At 32.9% G+C, this 21,172-nt stretch overlaps 1 protein-coding gene across 1 annotated transcript; it reads left to right on the top strand.

Annotated features, from left to right (window-relative positions):
- Positions 1 to 6,039: 6,039 nt before the first annotated feature.
- Positions 6,040 to 7,564, top strand: LOC139866526 (capsanthin/capsorubin synthase, chromoplastic-like). Its single transcript, XM_071854782.1, has one exon. The coding sequence runs from the start codon at positions 6,040 to 6,042 to the stop codon at positions 7,534 to 7,536; it is 1,497 nt and encodes a 498-aa protein (XP_071710883.1). The 3' UTR covers positions 7,537 to 7,564.
- Positions 7,565 to 21,172: the final 13,608 nt, after the last annotated feature.

Below are 21,172 nucleotides of genomic sequence, written 5' to 3'. Positions count from 1 at the left end.
ATTATTATCTCGCAATATCTGATTTCATTTTGTTGATTTTATGTGAAAAATTGAAGATTTCGTGATAATTTTAGTTGGATTTAACGCCTTTTATGTAAAGTGGTGTTTTGGTCAAGAGCTGGTGATTTTTGATGATTTTAAAGTATTTCGGGGCCAAAATATCAAGTATAAAGTTCTAGGTTCGAACCGGGGTTAACGCCAAATATTAAAGTGATTTTTCTAGACAAAAACGGAGTTACAGATCTCGCTATCGCGAGGATGGGACTACCAGTCGCGAGGTCGAAGTCGAGTACAAGTTCGCGAACCGAGAAAGAGAAAAGCGAGCGCGAGAGCTGACTTTTCAGCCCTCGCGATCGCGAGAATTACAAGGAGAATAGGCTCGCGATCGCAAGCCTGTGTCGGCCAGACCGCAGCTATATTATCCAAGTTACGATTCAGTTTTGGGGATTTACGATTCTTATCCGACTTTGGGCGATTTCCAGATGAATTTAGGGGTTCAAAACACTATTTTTATCATCTTAAAGAGGGCTAAACATCAAGATTGAATATTTTCTTAATTATTACAATTGGTACTCTTATTTTCTTTGATTCTAGTGATATTATCATGAATACTTGTGTTTCCTCTTGTTTTATTGCTTTTCTCATGAACATGTTAGGCTATATTTCTTAGTGTTTGCTTAGATTTAATAGCTTTTGACTATGGATTGTTCTTATATTTATGAATTTTAATGTTTGATTGATTCAGTTTTATTAAGTTTGGTCAAAGAACCATTGTTATGCATATTTTTCTACTTTAATTCAATTATACATGTTATCAATTAGTTATTGTGAGATAAATAGTGTTAGATAATGTGTACTTCAACACTTTAAGTGATCTAGACGTGTAGGTATTTGATTTCAAGTGATTGAATTGAATGTTTATGCGATAATTGAATGGTAATTTGACATCATAATCGTGTAATTACATTGAGTGATCTTTGTAGTTAGGATTTTAAGTGATTTTAATCCGGACCAAATCTTAATAGCTTTGTCTTGGTGATTATAATTATTATGTTTAATCAAAATATCCATTGTCATGTAAATCGGTTACTTTAATTTAATTACATAATATGTTACCTAGTTTACGTGAGTGGCATGAGTTCATTAGTGATAAACAAATTATGCTTTAACTCTTAAGAGATTTAGACATTTACATGTGAGAGTGAATGGTGATTAATTGGTAATTCGATAACACAGTCGTGTAGTTGCTTCGAGTGATCGTAGTAATTAAGGTTTTACGTGAGTTTAACCTAGATTGAATCACAATAGTTTAATCCTATATGATTTAATTATTTGAATGATATTAATGTGAGTTAGTCAATGTGGATGATTGAGTTATAAATTATCAAACTTTTAATCGGTTGTAATTGAAAGAACAATCAACATCATTAGTGAACCATCTGAGTAGACACTGCTTCGTCCATTTGGCTATTCGTTTAATATACTTATCGTTATTAGTTTAATTACAAAACTCCCCCGTTCATAACTTGTCTTTATGATAATTAGTAGTTTTTAAATCTTAATCTACCACTCTCTGTGGACAAACATGTACTTGCTAAATCTTTACTGCATTGATCAGGATTAGTTGTCTGATTTGGGTGTTAAAACTATTTAGTTTAGTGCATTTAATTTAGGTGTGGATTTACCTCATCACCACCGTTGGGACTACTCTAAAATTACATAAAAAGTTTTTATTAATAAAATAATGGTGCAATTTTTCAACGGATTTTACGTCTTAATTTTCTTATTTTTTGGTTAGCGAGGAAACCCTTCTATGAACAAGCACATTAACTCTCTCATAGAGGGTAAACCCTCGGGTAATTAAGTCCCCCCGAGCACGAGACCTGGTACCGAGTGATTTGCGCATTATGCGCATCCTCTGATTGCACTCCTTTTCTAAATAATTTGACATAGCCAGAAACTTAGATAACAAACATGAATATCAAACATAATATACTATAGTATATAGTATACTATACTATTACTATAACAAAACATAATGACTTGTTGTAATTACAAAGGTGTAAAAGTTGGTAATAACAAGGTTCCTCTTTCATATATGCAATATGCGGATGACACGATTTTCTTTGACGATTGTTGTGAAAATAATATACGCAATCTTTTTAAACTCCTCACGTGCTTTGAACTAACAACGGGCCTCAAGGTGAATTATAGTAAGAGTAATATTTTTGGTGTGGGAGTTGATAAAATTGAAGTTGAAAACATAGCTCATCTCTTTGATTGTAATGTCAGCTCATTTTCTTTTACTTATCTCGGCCTACCCGTTGGGGCAAAAATGAAAAGTGAAACTAGTTGGGACCGGGTTGTGATTAAATTTAATAAGTGTCTTTCGGATTGGAAGGCATTTTCGTTGTCATTTGGTAGACGTTTGACCCTTGTGAAATCGGTGCTAAATAGTCTTGCGTTGTACTACTTCTCGCTTTTCCGTGCCCCGTCGAGTGTATTAAAAAAGCTTAACTCTGTGAAGAGAAATTTTTTTTTTGGGGCGAGACGGGAAATAACTCTAAAATTTCTTGGGTTAGATGGGATGATACTATTTTAGACTTTAAGGAGGGCGGTTTGGGTTTGGCTTCACTTAAAACTAATAACTTAGTTTTGATTGGCAAATGGTGGTAGATGTTTGAAACCAAAACAAACTCTTTGTGGGTCAAAGTTATCTCGAGTATTTACGGTTCCTCGGGTAGATTACATCCTAATGATCACTTTCGTAAATTTGCGTGTAATAATGTTTGGGTGAATATCATTAAAACATGTTACTTTTTGGATGAGATTGGCTTAAATTTTAGGGACTCTTTCAAGAAAAAAATTCGGGAATGGGAATTAAACTTCCTTTTGGGATGATGTTTGGCTGGGTAATTTAGCTTTGAAAAAACAGGTTTGAAAGGCTATTCAGACTCGAAGCAGACCCCTCTGTTTCGGTCAGTGACAGGCTTGGTAGTTCAAGTGCAGATAATGTTGTTGCGTGGAATTGGGTGCGAAGTCCAACAGGAAGAGCTAGTGGCGACTTTTTGGAACCATACGAGCTTGTGAAACATTCGGTTTTAAATCCTCAGGTTCTAGATTCTTTCTCGTGGGCTTTAAGTACAAATGTGATGTACAAAACATACATTTTGGTGGGCTTAATCGATAAAGGTTCATCGGATACAAGAGCTTTTTTGAAAACTGCAAGAAATAAATTGGTTCACAAAAAGGTAGAGATTTTTATTTGGAGAGCTAGGCGTGCGCGGTTACCATCATTGTCGGAATTAGACAAACGGGACGTAGATCTTCACTCGCTTCTTTGTCCGGTGTGTAATGATTCGGTAGAATCGGGTGAACATTCTCTCCTTTTGTGCAAACAATCTTCCGGGTTGTGGGGGTTGGGGGGGGGGAGTGTTTAATTGGTGGTATTTTAATAACATCCCGTGCAATAGTGTTGAAGAAATTCTTTTTGGCAACTTGTTTCATGCTAAAACGGATGTGGGAAAAGAGATTTTGCAAGCAATGTTATGGTCGTATATGTACTTAATTTGGAGAAACCGGAATCATAAGGTTTTCAAAAACATAAGTTGTAACATTCCGGTAGCTCTGAATGATATTCAAGTGAGAAGTTTTGATTGGATCGCAAAGAGATGTCGAGTTAAATCAATCGGTTGGCATGATTGGCTTCATAATCCTAGGTCGATCATTGAGTAAAATGTATATGTAATCGGAGGTTTCGTTGCTATCTTAGCACCTTAACTTGAGTTATTTGTGTGCATTGTGCTATTGTATATCGTGTTGTTGTGTATAAAAATTCTTTGCTTTTGAAAAAAAAAAAAAATCGAACGACACTTGCTAAATCCGACCACAATTGAAAATAAACTGTTTCCAAGAGTTTATATATATAAATACTATATGATATGATTTAATATATAATATAAATATAAATGTATATATTTATTAGTTTTTGAAGTCCAATAAGTTTATTTATTTCGAAAATCGTTCGTCTACCACGTGAATGACTAAAATACTTTTTTGGCGTTTAACTTCTAACTATCCAAAAATGACAAAGAGAAAATAGAACTTTAGTAATTTTAGGTGAAGACAGAGAATAAAGCGTTGGTTATTTTTTTATTTTTTTTTCTGAATTTATCTATGTTTTTATTTGTCACTGTTTAAAAAGAAGTGTTTGATTCTATGTCTTCTAAAAACACATCAATTTGCAGATTAATTGACAGATTAAATGACAAGGTAACATCAATTTTACTTACTAATTAAGAGTTCAAGTGGAAAGTAAATAAGTCCTAAGAAGTTCAACCAAAATTATAAGAAAAATGATAAATATAGCCCTAAAGGTTACATATTTTCATGAATAAATTGACTCCGTGAATTTAAATATGAAAATACGCTGTAATATAAAACATTAAAACTTTGCAATATATGCTTACACATTAGAGCTACGTTTAACATTATTATTCAAATTATAATTATAAAGACATTACAAATCGATGTAAACTTAATCATTTTTTAAAAGTACTCTTTTTCGAATTTAAGTTCACGATTAAAACATTATTAACTAGTCAAGGTGAAAAATAATAATGAAGTCATTAATAACATTATATTATATTATATTATAATTATAACTACATCTAATAGACAAAAGTTATGAATAGTAACTAGAGGTATTTTTGACTTTTCACCTTCTTTATTTTATTTTAACTAAAATTTATTTCACCAACAAAGCCCTCTACACTTTTTCTAAAAATTCAAATCGACCTCCCAAACAGGAAGGTAAAATGTCAAATAATCATTTTCATAAAAAATCTTAAATAAACTTCACCCAAATATTCAACGGGTCATATCTTCTCACTCGCAACGAGTTAAATTTTTCCGATACCATCGTTAAACTCGAAATAATTTTAGGAACACAATGTCACTAACTATAAGCAAAACGGACGTTTTTTTAAAAAATGATAAATATTTGGGGTACTTTTTATACACGTTGATTTTGCGTTAAATTTTTAAAAGTCGACAATTCCATAGCGAAACGCGGAGATGTACATATATTATTAATTTAAAATAACATTTAAATCTTTCACGGGTTATACCTTTTAGTTCGACTCGAGTTGCGCTTCAACGACATCATCATTAGCCACAAATTAATTTTACAAAGTAAACGCAATAAAATACATTGAAAACCGAACTCCCGGCGCGAAGCGAGGGTTTGAAAACTAGTTTCAACTATTTTGAAATAAATAAATAGTATAAATAGGATTTTTTTTCTTCTTAACACCGATTTTTGCATCAGCGAATCATTTATTTCAACGACCCTCATCATTTGAACGTAAGACACACGTTCAGACGGAAACCTAAACCCGATCGACGGTACCTGGAACACATCCACGGGAACACATCCATACGGGCAGTGTCTGGGTGAGGTTCGTGAACGGATCCGATAAAACCTCTCAGCCAGGCTTATTTTAATGAGATACCTTCTCTCACGAAGAGATTTTAATTGGTGTCGTCATCCCAGACACCCCACGTAATGTTTTGCAAAAACAAAATATAGATTCTAGATTACAGTATTTTTATTCTTTTTAAAAGTCAAAATTTTATTAAAACTAAACAACCCCTAGCGAGAATTTAGGAAAGGCACCAACAATTTACAACGGATTACAAAGTTACTTACTCCAATTTACATTATTTTTACCTTACTAGTCAACTAAATAAACGTGTAATGACAAATAGAATCAAAAATACAATTTTTTAAATCGCGCTTCTATTAAAAATAATACTATTTCGAAGCCTCTGTAGGCCACACCAACGATTCCAAATTACGGTACATTTTTACTATTTTCTTAAGAAACGCTTGTAAAAATAATCAAATCCAAATTATAATAACGTTAAAAGGGCATCATTTCATTAGTGTTAAACAGGATGCTAATGTTAGTATGCATCTTTCTTTATAAAAAGCACCATATTTACTTCTCTAATAGAACAAGTTAACAGCTACATTTAATGGAAGCTCTAATCACTCAATTATCATCCAATTCACTTTCAATATCCAAAAAGCTACTTTCTTCTTTTTCTTCTACACCATTAACAATATCCCCTTTGTTCAACCTAAAATCCCACAAGATTAATGCTACTCAAAAAGTCCAAAATAGTAAGTATGGCAACTTTCTTGATTTGGTCCCAGAAAACAAATCCGAACCCATCAAATTTGATATAAATTGGCTCCACCCGTCAGACAAATCCCGGTTTGACCTCATCGTGATTGGTGCTGGCCCAGCCGGGCTTTGTGTAGCGGAAAGGGTTGCAAGATACGGGGTCCGGGTCTGTTGTGTCGACCCGGCTCCACTTTCTATGTGGCCTAATAACTATGGGTCTTGGATAGATGAGTTATCAAGTTTAGACCTTGATGAATGTTTTGATAAAACATGGCCTATGGCTTCTGTTCATATTGATGATCATAAAACCAAGTATCTTGATCGGCCTTATGGTAGAATCAATCGAAAAATGTTGAAAGTGAAGCTACTTGGAGGGTGTGTTTCAAATGGGGTTAAATTCCACAAAGCTAAAGTATGGAAAGTTGATCATCAAGAATTTGAATCTTCAATTGTTTGTGATGATGGGAATGTATTAAAAGCTAGTTTAATTGTCGATGCAAGCGGTTTTTCAAGTTCTTTTGTGGAATACGATAAGCCCAGAAACCATGGTTACCAAATTGCTCATGGGATTCTAGCAGAAGTTGATGAACATCCATTTGATCTTGACAAGATGTTACTCATGGATTGGAAAGATTCTCACCTAGGAAACGAGCCTAAATTACGCGTTAGCAATTCAAGATTCCCAACTTTTTTATACGCTATGCCGTTTGATTCAAATTTGGTTTTTCTAGAAGAAACTTCACTGGTTAGCAGGCCTGTTTTATCTTACAAAGAGATCAAATCAAGAATGGTGGCAAGATTAAGGCATATGGGTATTAAAGTAAAAAGGGTTATCGAGAGTGAGAAATGTTTGATCCCAATGGGTGGGCCACTGCCAGTAATTCCACAACCCATGATGGGAATTGGTGGATCAGCTGGGCTAGCCCACCCATCAACAGGTTACATGGTGGCTAGGACACTAGCTCTAGCTCCAATTCTAGCTGATTCCATCGTCGAGTGCCTTGGATCAACTCGTATGATTAGAGGTCAACCTCTATATCATAGAGTGTGGAACGGATTGTGGCCTATCGAAAGAAGATTGACAAGGGAGTGCTACACTTTTGGGATGGAGACCCTTTTGAAGCTTGATTTGAAAGGAACACGAAGCTTTTTTGACGCTTTCTTTGATTTGAATCCGAAATATTGGCATGGATTCTTGTCATCAAGATTGTCATTGAAGGAACTTGTTATGCTATGCATTTCATTATTTGTGCATTCATCAAGTTCAACAAAACTTGACATTGTTACAAAATGTCCTGCTCCTTTAGTCAAGATGATGGGTAATCTAGTAGTTGAATCCGTTTGATTCTCCTGATATTTATAAAATGATTACCCAATAGGAATATATCTTTTATTAATTGCCACTTTGATCTTTAATATAAAGAACTTTCTTAATTGATATAATCACCTAAACTGAATGGAGCCGGCCTGCAAAAATTGACAACTTTGTGCTTAATCTGTTTTTCTCTGTTATTAGCTTGTCTCTCCTGTCAAGTTTGTTTTTCATTTCATAAAAGATAAATATAACAAATAAAAGAAATTTGATATTAATACGTTAAAAATACTACAGAAATACAGTAGAAAAGTAACTTTATGCCCCTAAATATTAGTTTAATATAGTAACTATTTATATTTATGCATAACCAAGCGTTTTGCGCTTGATCATCAACTAGCTACAAAACGAAGGAACCGATTTTATTCACAAATATAATATAATATAATATAATGCACTGTTCATTAAGCTTCTAGATTATTTTAACAAGTCTTGGGGTCAGCCGCGCGCTGCGGCGGCGGACCCCTTATTTTTTTTTTAACATAATTAGTCGGCTTTCCGTTGTACACAACTTATATTTTAAATTAAATACTTAAACATTAATAACCCGAACAAAATCAAAGAGAAAATATGTTTTAAATCAATAATTAAAATCAACATAATTTGAATATTTTTGTTATTTAATAGTAAAGTGTGATAATAGGAAAATAATCATAAAAAAAGAAGTAAAAAGAAGATTTTAAATAAAATATATATAAAAAAATGGCCCAGGAAAAAATAAAAGAAATCAAATAAATATTGTAAAAAAAATAAAAAAAATTAGAAGAAAATTAGAGGTGAGAGGATTGAATTTAAAATAAAAAATATATTTAGGGGTGTATTACGAAGAAATAAGGAAAAAGAGGATTAAAGGGGTAAAAAAGAAAAAATAAAATAGAAACGTAGACGGGACTTGAACCCGTGACCAATTGATGATTAATGCACCTATAGAACCACTCCACTAAGCTTAGATTCGTTTTACTTTTATGATGTTTGGTATATAACGGTTAAAAAAGTGGGTTTCAAAATTAAAATCACTTCCAAATGAATATATATCTAATTCAATTTTACTGTTCATTAAACTTCCAAATGAATATATATCTAATTTATCATTAACTAAACTCAAAGATAAATAAGTAAATAACAGAGATCTTATTTACCCGAAAACGTTATATTTTTATTTTGGTTATTAACCAAATTGGCAATTTTTTAAACTCACTATAACGATTCGCCCTCGAAAAAATGAAATTGCCAAAGTGTCCTTGCAAGTCCCAAGTCAACCTTGCGACCTTGTGAATCACGAATTCTCAGTCATGGCCGACAAATTCCATGTCGCTTTAGGCCCATGACCGAGAACTTATAGCTTACGACTCTCAGGAAGTTGCGTGTAGCAAGGTTCGCAAGCTTGTTAACTTGCGACTATATCTTATCCGAGTCACGCCCGTCGCAGAACAACCTTGCGACTTGGGTGTATTTGTATTTTAACAGTTGATTTTCACAAGCATAATTACGATTTAGGCAACATAATTTTGATTTAACCATGATTCACATAAACACAAAATATTATAATTTAGAAATAAAGAGAGTGGAATGCATATTAAGGTAAACATTGTTTAGAAAAAATAACAAGACAAAGTTTATCTTAGGGGACAAGGTTATCCCCAAAAACGGGAGGAGATACGGTGCTACGGGTATCCGCACAGTGACTCTCGATCCCAAGGGAACATATTAGATAGGTGAAGGCTATATAAGAACGGGCTTGTTGTCGTGATGACGAGCATGATTGATGTGTTTAGCCATGTTAAAGGCTATATTGATGTCAGTGTGTTGTAGTAAACACAACGACACTACGATTTCAGTGCCAGTCATCTCGTCATCCTCTAACGATCATCTACGTATGTTTCTATGAATAATGGATGTCATATGGGATAGTGTTGGAGCTATCATTTAGTCATGAAGAGTTGTTTTACGGAGGAAAGCTGTAAGTGTGTTGAGGTTCAAAGATTGTGTCTATTAATTCTAGGCAATCAAATGGCTGAGATAGTGCGTCAATTGCTCGTTGAGAAGTGAAAAGGTAAGTCCCGTAGATGGAACATTAAGGGCTTTGCTGATTTCCTGTAGTTTTCACATTGGTAGGTGTTTTCGAATAATCGAAATGACGATGTTGTCATCATTTTAGCCTAAAACTGGAATAGAATTCTCGAATGAGTGAGAGGTTAGTTTCTCCATAAACATTAGAAAAGAGAAACCTCCCATGCGAATAAATTTTTGTTTGAGATTCGGAAACTCGTAGAAATTCAACTCTCTTCCATCGAATATCCTTTGAGAGTTCATCCTTTGATAGTATTGATCAAGAAAGTTAGTGAAGAAAAAGAATGCTTGATGAAGAAAGTTAGTGAAGAAGAATAATTGATAATGCTAAAAACGAACATATATTTCATAGCATTATTCCTCAAGAAAGACAAGCTTTTAGTTGCAATTGTTCTATTTACAAGTGATATTCGTTTAAATAATAAAAGGTGAAGACAAAAGACAGATTCGACGAATTGAAGACGCAAACGACCAAAAAGCTCAAAAGTACAAAAGACAATCAAAGAGGTTCCAATTATTGATAAGAAACGTCTCGAAATTACAAAAGTACAAGATTCAAAACGCAAAGTACAAAATATAAAATTGTACGCAAGGACGTTCGAAAATCCGGAACCGGGACCAGAGTCAACTCTTAACGCTCGACGCAACGGACTAAAAATTACAAGTTAACTATGTATATAAATATAATATAATATATAATTAATTATATTAATTATATATATATTATATTTATAAATAAAAACCGTCGGCAGAGAAAGACTCCAAGGGACTGAGCTGTAATTTCATTCTCCGCGACTCGCGGAGTTTGAAGGCAAAAATGCCGCGAGTCGCGGAGCCCCAAAAGTCGACTTTTCCTATAAAAGCAACCGAATTCTGATCGCAAATCATAATCTTTTTCTTCTTCTTATCATACGTAAATTATATATATATATATATTTATAATTTATATTTTAATTTTAATTATAATTCTAATAATAAGGGTATGTTAGCGAATGTTGTAAGGGTATAAGTCGAAATTCTGTCCGTGTAACGCTACGCTATTTTTAATCATTGTAAGTTATGTTCAACCTTTTTATATTAATGTCTCGTAGCTAAGTTATTATTATGCTTATTTAAAACGAAGTAATCATGATGTTGGGCTAATTACTAAAATTGGGTAATTGGGCTTTGTACCATAATTGGGGTTTGGACAAAAGAACGACACTTGTGGAAATTAGACTATGGGCTATTAATGGGCTTTATATTTGTTTAACTAAATGATAGTTTGTTAATGTTAATATAAAGATTTACAATTGGGCGTCCCTATAAATTACCATATACACTCAATCGGACACGATGGGCGGGGTATTTATATGTACGAATAATCGTTCATTTAACCGGACACGGAAATGGATTAATAGTTAATAAACTTGTTGAAACAGGGGTGAATTACATTCAAGGGTAATTGGTGTAATTATTAACAAAGTAGTAAAACCTTGGTTTACACGCAGTCGATAACCTGGTGTATTCATTAAACAAAGTATTAAAACCTTGTTACAATTCGAATCCCCAATTAGTTGGAATATTTAACTTCGGGTATACGAATAATTTGACGAGGACACTCGCACTTTATATTTATGACTGATGGACTGTTATGGACAAAAACCAGACGGACATATTAAATAATCCAGGACAAAGGACAATTAACCCATGGGCATAAAACTAAAATCAACACGTCAAACATCATGATTACGGAAGTTTAAATAAGCATAATTCTTTTATTTCATATTTAATTTCCTTTATTTTATATTTAATTGCACTTCTAATTATCGCATTTTTATTGTTATTGTATTTAATTGCACTTTTAATTATCGTACTTTTTAATTATCGCAAGTTTATTTTATCGCACTTTTATTATTCGCAATTTCATTATCGTTATTTACTTTACGCTTAAAATTAAGTCTTGTATTTATTTATTATTTTACATTTGGTTTTAACTGCGACTAAAGTTTTAAAATCGACAAACCGGTCATTAAACGGTAAAAAACCCCCCTTTATAATAATAATATTACTTATATATATGTATTTGTATTTTTATAAAAGTAAACTAATATAGCGTTAAGCTTTGTTTAAAGATTTCCCTGTGGAACGAACCGGACTTACTAAAAACTACACTACATTACGATTAGGTACACTGCCTATAAGTGTTGTAGCAAGGTTTAAGTATATCCATTCTATAAATAAATAAATATCTTGTGTAAAATTGTATCGTATTTAATAGTATTTTCTGCTAAAATTAATAACTATTTTATATACACCCCGCTGCACATCAAGTATTTTTGGCGCCGCTGCCGGGGAACACTCTTAAACGCCGGAAGCGCAACGCTAATATAAAAAAAAAAGATTTTTAGTTAACTTTTATTAAAATTCGTTTTTGTAAAAATACGTTTTAATTATTCAAAAATATAAAAAGAAAAACAAAAATATAAGTATTTTTAAGATTTTGTTAAATATTTAAGTTGATTAAGTTTCTTTATTTTTATTTTAGTTTATAAAAAATATAAGTTTTATTTAAATATCTTTTATTTATATAAAAACAGAAAAAAAAAATATATATATATATAAATCTAGTTTTAAGATTTTTATTTATAAAATTATAAAGTGATTCTATTTTTTTTTAAAAGTTTTAAATATAAAAGTTTTATTAATACACATATTTAAAAACAGAAAAATAAATAAATAAAAAAAAAACGCGTAAATTAAAACTGCTCCAGAGTTGAATTTCTGAACCCCGCGAGTCGCGGGGTTTGAAGCATTAAATACCGCAAGTCGCGGAGATAACCTGACACGCCGACAAAACCCTAATTCAGCATTAATTACGGATAATTATTAATTATTATTATTATTTAACCCTAATTATTATTATTATTATTATTAGTTTTATTTTAACTTTTACTTTTTAATTAATTTGTATTTTTAGTTTAATTAATTTATTTAAATTATAAAATTAATAGTTTTATTAAATAAATAATATAAAAATAATATTTTTATAAAAATTGTACTTTTTACAACTTTTTGTATATTTTTATATTTTGTCCCTTTTTTTAATCGTTGTAGCGTAATATTTGTATTTTTCGCTCATATTTAATTTTAAACTTAGTTTTTGCTATAGTTATTTTTACTCCTAGATTTTTAGGCTTTGCCGTAGAATTCCTTAAGTGCTTTTTCTTTAGACTAAGATTTAGGTGCTTTAGAATTTTGCGACGCCTTTTTAAGTTTTAGTTTCTTTTTAAGTTATTTCCATTTGGGATTTAGTTTTTCCTGTAAGCTTTAATATTTTTAGACACCTTTTACTATGTATCAATTATCATTCCAATTAGTAATTTCAATTTGCGATTATAATTTTAAGTTAGTTGTAGTAATAAGGTTAGGTTAGTCAAGTATTTTTAATTTTTTATAAGTTTCTTTTATTTTTCCGTCACCTTTTATTTTTTTCAACCATTTTTCTTTTTCAATGTTTTTTTTTTTCCGACGAACTCTTTTTCTTTCTTATTTCTCGCTATTCTAGTTTTAGGACATAGATTTTTATTCTACTAAATTTCTTAAAATTACGAAAATTTATTTTGAGTTGTTAAATTGATAGACATCAAAATTTTCTGGTTCGTAGTAATAGTTGGATTTGTACGTGGACCGGGTTATTGGAGCCAAACAGTCCTCAATTATATTGAGACCAAACGAATCCTGCCCCTCTGCTGCATCTTTTGGCTATTCGAAACGTGGGCAAAAATCAGAAAAGTCTATTGATTGGATAACTTATTATAATTTTTCTTTCCTTTTAAAAACTAATAGGATATTCAGTGAATGCACCGAGCAAGACGTTCACCACCTTTTGTACGTTCACCACCTGTAACTAGATCAAGACATTTAGCAAATATAACCGCCGTTGATTTTTCTTTAGAATCGTCATCCAGTCAACCAAGTACTTCAGTTCAAATTTCCGATAATCCATTTTTTGAACCCGACCTCACAATTGAGAATCCGGAAAATATTCAGGAACGGTTCGTAGATCCTGAACCATTAAACTTTCCTCTGGAGCCACCAATTATTCAAACAGAGATTGTTGAGGAACGAACCATTAAATCAGAATCCTCTAGTGATTCCGATTCAACAAATTCAATTATGGAGAATCTGGAACCTTTAAGTATGGAAGACCGAATGAGAGCTAAACGCACTGGCCAAGGTCACGCAATTACTCATCCTGACATTAATGCGCCAGATTATGAAATCAAAGGACAAATTCTACATATGGTGACTAATCAATGCCAATTTAGTGGTGCGCCGAAGGAAGATCCAAATGAACATCTACGTACCTTTAATAGGATCTGCACACTATTTAAAATCCGAGAAGTGGAGGATGAACAGATATATCTCATGTTATTTCCCTGGACTTTAAAGGGAGAAGCCAAAGATTGGTTGGAATCATTACCTGAAGGGGCGATTGATACATGGGACGTTTTAGTTGAAAAATTTCTTAAACAATTCTTTCCTGCATCTAAAGCCGTAAGACTTCAAGCAGAAATTGTTACGTTTACACAGAAGCCAAATGAAACTCTATATGAGGCGTGGACAAGATATGGAAAGTTATTAAGAGGATGTCCGCAACATGGTTTAGACACCTGTCAAATAGTACAAATATTCTACCAAGGATGCGACATCACTACAAGGAAAGACATAGATATAGCAGCTGGTGGTTCTATTATGAAGAAAACCGAAACTGATGCTTACAAAATTATTGATAATACTGCTTCCCACTCACATGAGTGGCACCAAGAAAAAGATATCGTTAGATCATCTAAAGCAGCTAGAGCCGATTCTAGCCATGACTTAGATTCCATTTCCGCAAAGATAGATGCTGTGGAGAGACGAATGGAAAAGATGACTAAGGATATTCACTCAATACGAATTAGTTGTGAGCAGTGTGGAGGACCACATTTGACAAAAGATTGTCTCAGTATTGAATTAACAATGGAACAAAGAGAGAATATTTCATACATAAACCAAAGGCCTGGAAATAATTATCAGAATAATTATCAACCGCCAAGACCGATTTACAATCAAAACCAGAATTATAACCGAAATATTCCATACAACAACCAACAAGGTCCTAGCAATCAACAAGTATCCAATAATACTTACAATCAGCAAAGACCGAATTTTCAAAACAAACCACCACAACAAACCGATGATAAAAAGCCGAATTTAGAAGATATGATGACAAAGCTAGTTGAAACTCAAACACAGTTTTTCACATCTCAAAAACAAACCAATGAACAAAATGCTCAAGCATTTAGAAATCAACAAGCTTCTATTCAAAATCTGGAACAAGAAGTGAGTAACCTAGCAAGGTTAATAGGTGAAAGAAAACCGGGAAGTCTACCTAGTGATACAAATGCTAACCCCCGGAATGAAACAGCTAAAGCCATTACCATAAGAAGTGGCACAACACTTAAACCACCTGAAATACCTGTAACTTCTGATGAAACCATTCCTACTCCACAAGAACCACAACCTGATCAAGATAAGGAAAAAGAACCGGTAGTTGAAAAGGTTAATGAAGATAACACAGTTAAGGATAAACCTTATGTTAAACCATATCAACCACCACTTCCTTACCCGAGTAAAATGAAGAAAGAGAAACTTGAAGCCGAGCAATCCAAATTCTTGGATATGTTTAAACAGATAAATGTAAATCTTCCTTTCATTGATGTGATTTCAGGAATGCCTAGATATGCTAAATTCTTGAAAGATCTAATCTCAAATAGAAAGAAAATGGAAGAACTCTCGGCTGTTACTATGAATGCTAATTGCTCAGCAGTGCTGTTGAATAAGATACCAGAAAAACTATCTGATCCAGGAAGTTTCACAATTCCATGTTTTCTGGGTAGTCTTAGTTCAATAGAAGCATTGGCAGACTTAGGTGCTAGTATAAATCTAATGCCGTATTCACTATACGCTAAACTAGACCTTGGAGAATTGAAACCAACCAGAATAAGCATACAACTAGCCGATAGATCAATAAAATATCCTAGAGGGATAATGGAGAACATGCTAGTTAAAGTTGGTACTTTAGTATTTCCAGTAGATTTTGTTGTTTTGGACATGGAAGAAGATTCTCAAGTTCCTCTCATATTAGGAAGACCATTCTTAAACACTGCTAAAGCAATGATAGACGTGTTCGGTAAGAAACTGACCCTAAGTATAGAGGATGAGAGTGTTACCTTTTCAGTTGATAGAGCAATGCAACAACCACAATCTGCAGATGATACATGTTATTATATTCAAACTATAGATGCACATGCAGAATTATTAGAAGAATTTCCAGAATTACAAGGAACAGGAGAATGTTCTTTAGGAGAAGGTAATGAACCAATTGATGAAGCTGAAATGTTAGCTACACTTATAGCTAATGGATATGAACCAACAACAGAAGAAATTCAAATGCTAAAAGAAGAAGACAGATATCGATATAAATCATCGATAGAAGAACCTCCGAAATTAGAGTTAAAGCCACTTCCAAACCATTTGGAATACGCTTATTTACATGGTGAATCTGAATTACCTGTAATAATATCGTCTTCTCTTACTGAAAATGAGAAATCACAACTCATTTCTGTGTTGAAAGCTCATAAACCAGCCATTGCATGGAAGATTCATGATATTAAAGGAATAAGTCCTTCGTATTGCACACATAAAATCCTTATGGAAGAAGGTCATAAAACATATGTGCAACGCCAACGAAGACTAAATCCTAATATGCAAGATGTAGTTAAGAAGGAGATTATTAAACTGCTAGATGCAGGTTTAATTTATCCAAATTCCGATAGTCCATGGGTAAGCCCAGTTCAATGTGTACCTAAGAAGGGTGGCATGACTGTCATTACAAATGAGAAAACTGAGCTTATTCCTACTAGGACTGTAACAGGATGGCGTGTATGTATTGATTATAGAAAATTAAATGACGCCACCAGAAAAGATCACTTTCCCTTACCTTTCATAGATCAAATGTTGGAAAGATTAGCCGGAAATAGTTACTATTGTTTTCTAGATGGATTTTCCGGATATTTTCAAATTCCAATAGCACCCGAGGACCAAGAGAAAACCACATTCACGTGCCCTTATGGTACTTTTGCTTACAAACGCATGCCATTTGGACTTTGCAACGCCCCTGCAACCTTTCAAAGGTGTATGATGGCGATTTTTCACGACATGATAGAAGAATGCATGGAAGTATTCATGGATGACTTTTCAGTCTTCGGTGATACATTTAAATCATGTCTAGTTAATCTGGAACGAATGCTAATTAGAAGCGAAAAATCAAATCTAGTACTTAATTGGGAGAAATGCCATTTCATGGTTAAAGAAGGCATCGTTCTTGGACATAAAATTTCAAAAGAAGGAATTGAAGTGGATAGAGCTAAAGTAGATGTAATTGCTAAACTTCCACATCCCACCAATGTTAGAGGAGTTAGGAGTTTTCTAGGGCATGCCGGTTTTTACCGACGTTTCATAAAAGATTTTTCTAAAATTGCCACTCCTATGAATAAACTCCTAGAAAAGGATGCGCCATTCATCTTTTCAGATGAGTGTATCAAATTTTTTAATATTCTTAAAGAGAAACTCACTAATGCGCCGATCATGATAACACCAAATTGGAATCTACCATTTGAACTAATGTGCGATGCAAGTGATTTTGCAATGGGAGCCGTTTTAGGACAAAGGATTGAAAAACGATTTCAACCTATATATTATGCTAGTAAGACGTTACAAGGAGCACAAATGAACTATACAACTACTGAAAAAGAACTCCTTGCTATTGTCTTTGCTTTTGACAAATTTCGATCATATCTCGTTCTAGCAAAAACGGTGGTCTATACCGACCATTCTGCTCTTAGATACCTATTTTCAAAACAAGATGCTAAACCAAGATTAATCCGTTGGATCTTACTCTTACAAGAGTTTGATATTGAAATCCGAGATAAAAGAGGAGCAGAAAATCTCGCCGCTGATCATCTTTCTCGTCTTGAAAATCCCGAATTAGAAGTTCTGAATGAATCGGCCATACAAGACAACTTTCCTGATGAATATCTATTGAAGATAGATTATAAAGAAATACCATGGTTTGCAGACTATGCAAACTACTTAGTTTGTGGATTCCTTGAAAAAGGATTATCGTACCAAAGACGAAAGAAATTATTCAGTGATATAAAACACTATTTCTGGGAAGATCCACATTTGTTTAAAAGTTGTCCCGATGGAATAATACGCCGATGTGTATTTGGATATGAAGCTAGTAAAATATTAAACCATTGTCACACAGGACCAACAGGAGGGCATTATGGGCCTCAACTAACAGCAAGAAAAGTTTATGAAGCTGGATTCTATTGGCCTACAATTTACAAAGACGCACACCTTCTTTGCAAATCCTGTGATGCATGTCAAAGGGCCGGAAAAATAAGTCAACGTGATGAAATGCCACAAAATGTCATCCAAGTATGTGAAGTATTTGACATTTGGGGTATTGACTTTATGGGTCCATTTCTAAAATCTCATAATAATCTATATATACTCGTAGCCATTGATTATGTATCTAAATGGGCGGAAGCACAAGCTCTCCCAACTAACGATGCACGAGTTGTAGTCAATTTTTTAAAACGTCTTTTTGCAAGGTTTGGAACACCGAAAGCTTTAATAAGTGATCGGGGTACTCATTTCTGTAATAATCAACTTGAGAAAGTCCTTAAAAGATATGGAGTAACTCATAAAATCTCCACCGCATATCATCCACAAACAAGTGGACAAGTTGAAAATACCAACCGAGCTTTAAAACGTATTTTAGAGAAAACCGTAGGATCAAATCCGAAGGAATGGTCCATTAAATTGGAGGATGCACTCTGGGCTTTTAGAACAGCCTACAAAACTACAATTGGAACCACACCTTTTAGACTTGTTTATGGAAAAGCATGTCATCTTCCAGTAGAAATTGAACACAAAGCATTTTGGGCTTTGAAGACATGTAATCTTGATTTACATGAAGCTGGACGTCTACGATTAAGTCAACTAAACGAATTAGAAGAATTAAGACATGAAGCATACGAAAATTCGTTAATCTATAAAGAAAGAACGAAGAAATGGCATGATAAAAGAATCAGAAGTTCAAAAGAATTTAAAGAAGGAGACAGAGTTCTTCTTTTCAATTCACGATTCAAGCTATTTCCTGGAAAATTGAAATCAAGATGGTCTGGACCATTCATAGTCAAAAGAGTTTTCCCATACGGAACGATAGAATTGATAAATTCAAATGGGATTGAATTTAAAGTTAATGGTCACAGAGTTAAACATTACATACATGGTCCGATGGAAGTCGACATCGAAGTTAATCACAATTTCGACAACACAGCTAATTAAGTGTGGGGAGAATCAAGTCTTCAAAGGATAATATGTATTTCTGTTAGAGTTAGATTGTCTGTTTTCGTGTAGTTCTCGAAAATGGAATCCGAATGGTCTTTCCCTAGCAGACCCTAAAGAACTAGTCTTCTCCCCCCATTCTGAATTTTTATTTTTTTTAGGTTTTTACAAAATGAAGAATGCCTGTGAACTAAACCATGGTCTAATGCTACACGCTTTGATCACTAAACGTAATAATGACATACTACCGAGTGAAATGGTATCAGTAATCAGAGAAAGAATGGACGGAGTTAGAAAAGAATCCAGATGCGAAGATAATAAGTTACAATTTGGTAAAGGAAAATCAAAATCCGCAGCGAAAAGAAGAGCACGACACCTAGAAAGATGTCACAAATGCGGAAAATGGTCACATGGAGGTAAATGTTCAAATAATCAAACCTATTCAAATACCGAATTTGTTACTTTATGCAGAGACGGACCGTTCATATGTTTAGAAGAAAAGACACTGAATGCTCGAGGTTACGCCTATGTAGCCATGGAAAACTAATTAAACCGACTATCTTATGAATGGGATAGATTATATAACTAAGAAATCTATCTCACAGGTATGTCTGTACAGTTTTTATTTTTATTTTTAACCTTTTGATAATAAACGCTAATTTGTTCGCTAAAAAGTATTAAATTGGTATTGAATAAAATTAGGTTTGGCGACCGAAATTATTGATATCATTCAAAAATTTATTACATCACTGCGAAATTTAACGTTTATTCTTAAGGTATAAATATCTTTAATCAATCAACCCAAAATATTTCAAAAATTCGTCATGAGTTAAATTAGGTCTTGGAACCGAAATTACTTTACCGAAAAGAGGGGCACATATTTTTGATAATATTTGATTGATTAAAGTGGGATAAAAAAAAAGATTTTAAATTTTATTTTTTTAAAATTAATATTTAAATCTTAAATTAATATTGTAAACTTTGTAAAAACAATATTTTTAAAATTGTAAATATTTGAAAAATTAATATAAGTTTGGTGTGAATTTATAATATGAATTTTTAAAATTAAGTTTGGTGTGAATTTTTAATTTTTAAAATATGAATTTTTAATTTTATGCATTTCAAATTTAAAGTTTGGTGTGAATTTTTAATATTAATTTTGAATTTTATATTTAAGTTGTGTGAATTTAAAAACAAAAATTTACTTTATCTCATTAAGCTAAGAATATGATTTTTAAAATTCGTCGTAAGTTGAAGACTAGGTCTTTGAACCGAAATTGCTTTACCCAAGGAAGGGACGAGAACTTTTAATATCATTATTTTTAATCTTATTGAATTAAAGTATGCCAAAAACATTAAAAAAACCCAAAAATCTTAGCTTTTAAAACAATCGCTACAAAAAGACAAATTTTAAAATTTTGTCGAGGGACGGACTAGGACATCGATCCGAAACAACCTCGTCCTAAATAACAAGGGAAACAAAATTTTAAAATTAATTACTTAATTGTTTTAATAAGTTAATGATTATAAAAAAAAAAAATACCAAACTCCGCGACTCGCGGAGTTTGGAGCTTAAATCTCCGCGACTCACGGAGGAGTCGGATTACAGAAAAAAAAAATAAAGAGCTGCAACAGCTCAGTTTCACACACCACAACTCAAAAATACTGCGAAAAACACTCCGAAAATACACCCAAAAACACCCTAAAAATCCCAATTTTTAACGGTTAATCACCAAATTTTTTACTAAAATCATGTTGAGAAGGATGCTATCTAAGAATTACTCAAGAAAAACGGTAAATTTCTACACCTAAACACCATTCAATCCGAAATTTGGTGTTCTTGAGCAATTTTTTTCCCAATTTGATTTTGATGCTTTTTAGTGTAATTATGCTTAAATTGTTTATGTATTATGCTTGTATAACCTAGATTGATGCTGTTTAACATGATTAGAAGCCTTAAACTTCAAATTTTGAATAATCTAGGGTTTGTGTTCTTGAGCAAATTTGGGGATTTTTGATATAAACAGGTTATGGCCGATTTTTGTCATGAATTGTTGCTAAATTAAGTAGTGTAACATGTTTAGGTAGTTAAATG

Source organism: Rutidosis leptorrhynchoides, chromosome 1 (genome assembly GCF_046630445.1).
Source record: "Rutidosis leptorrhynchoides isolate AG116_Rl617_1_P2 chromosome 1, CSIRO_AGI_Rlap_v1, whole genome shotgun sequence".
NCBI classification, from domain to species: domain Eukaryota; kingdom Viridiplantae; phylum Streptophyta; class Magnoliopsida; order Asterales; family Asteraceae; genus Rutidosis; species Rutidosis leptorrhynchoides.
Note: the sequence above shows the minus strand (reverse complement) of the source record. Positions and strands in the feature narration are given on the sequence as shown.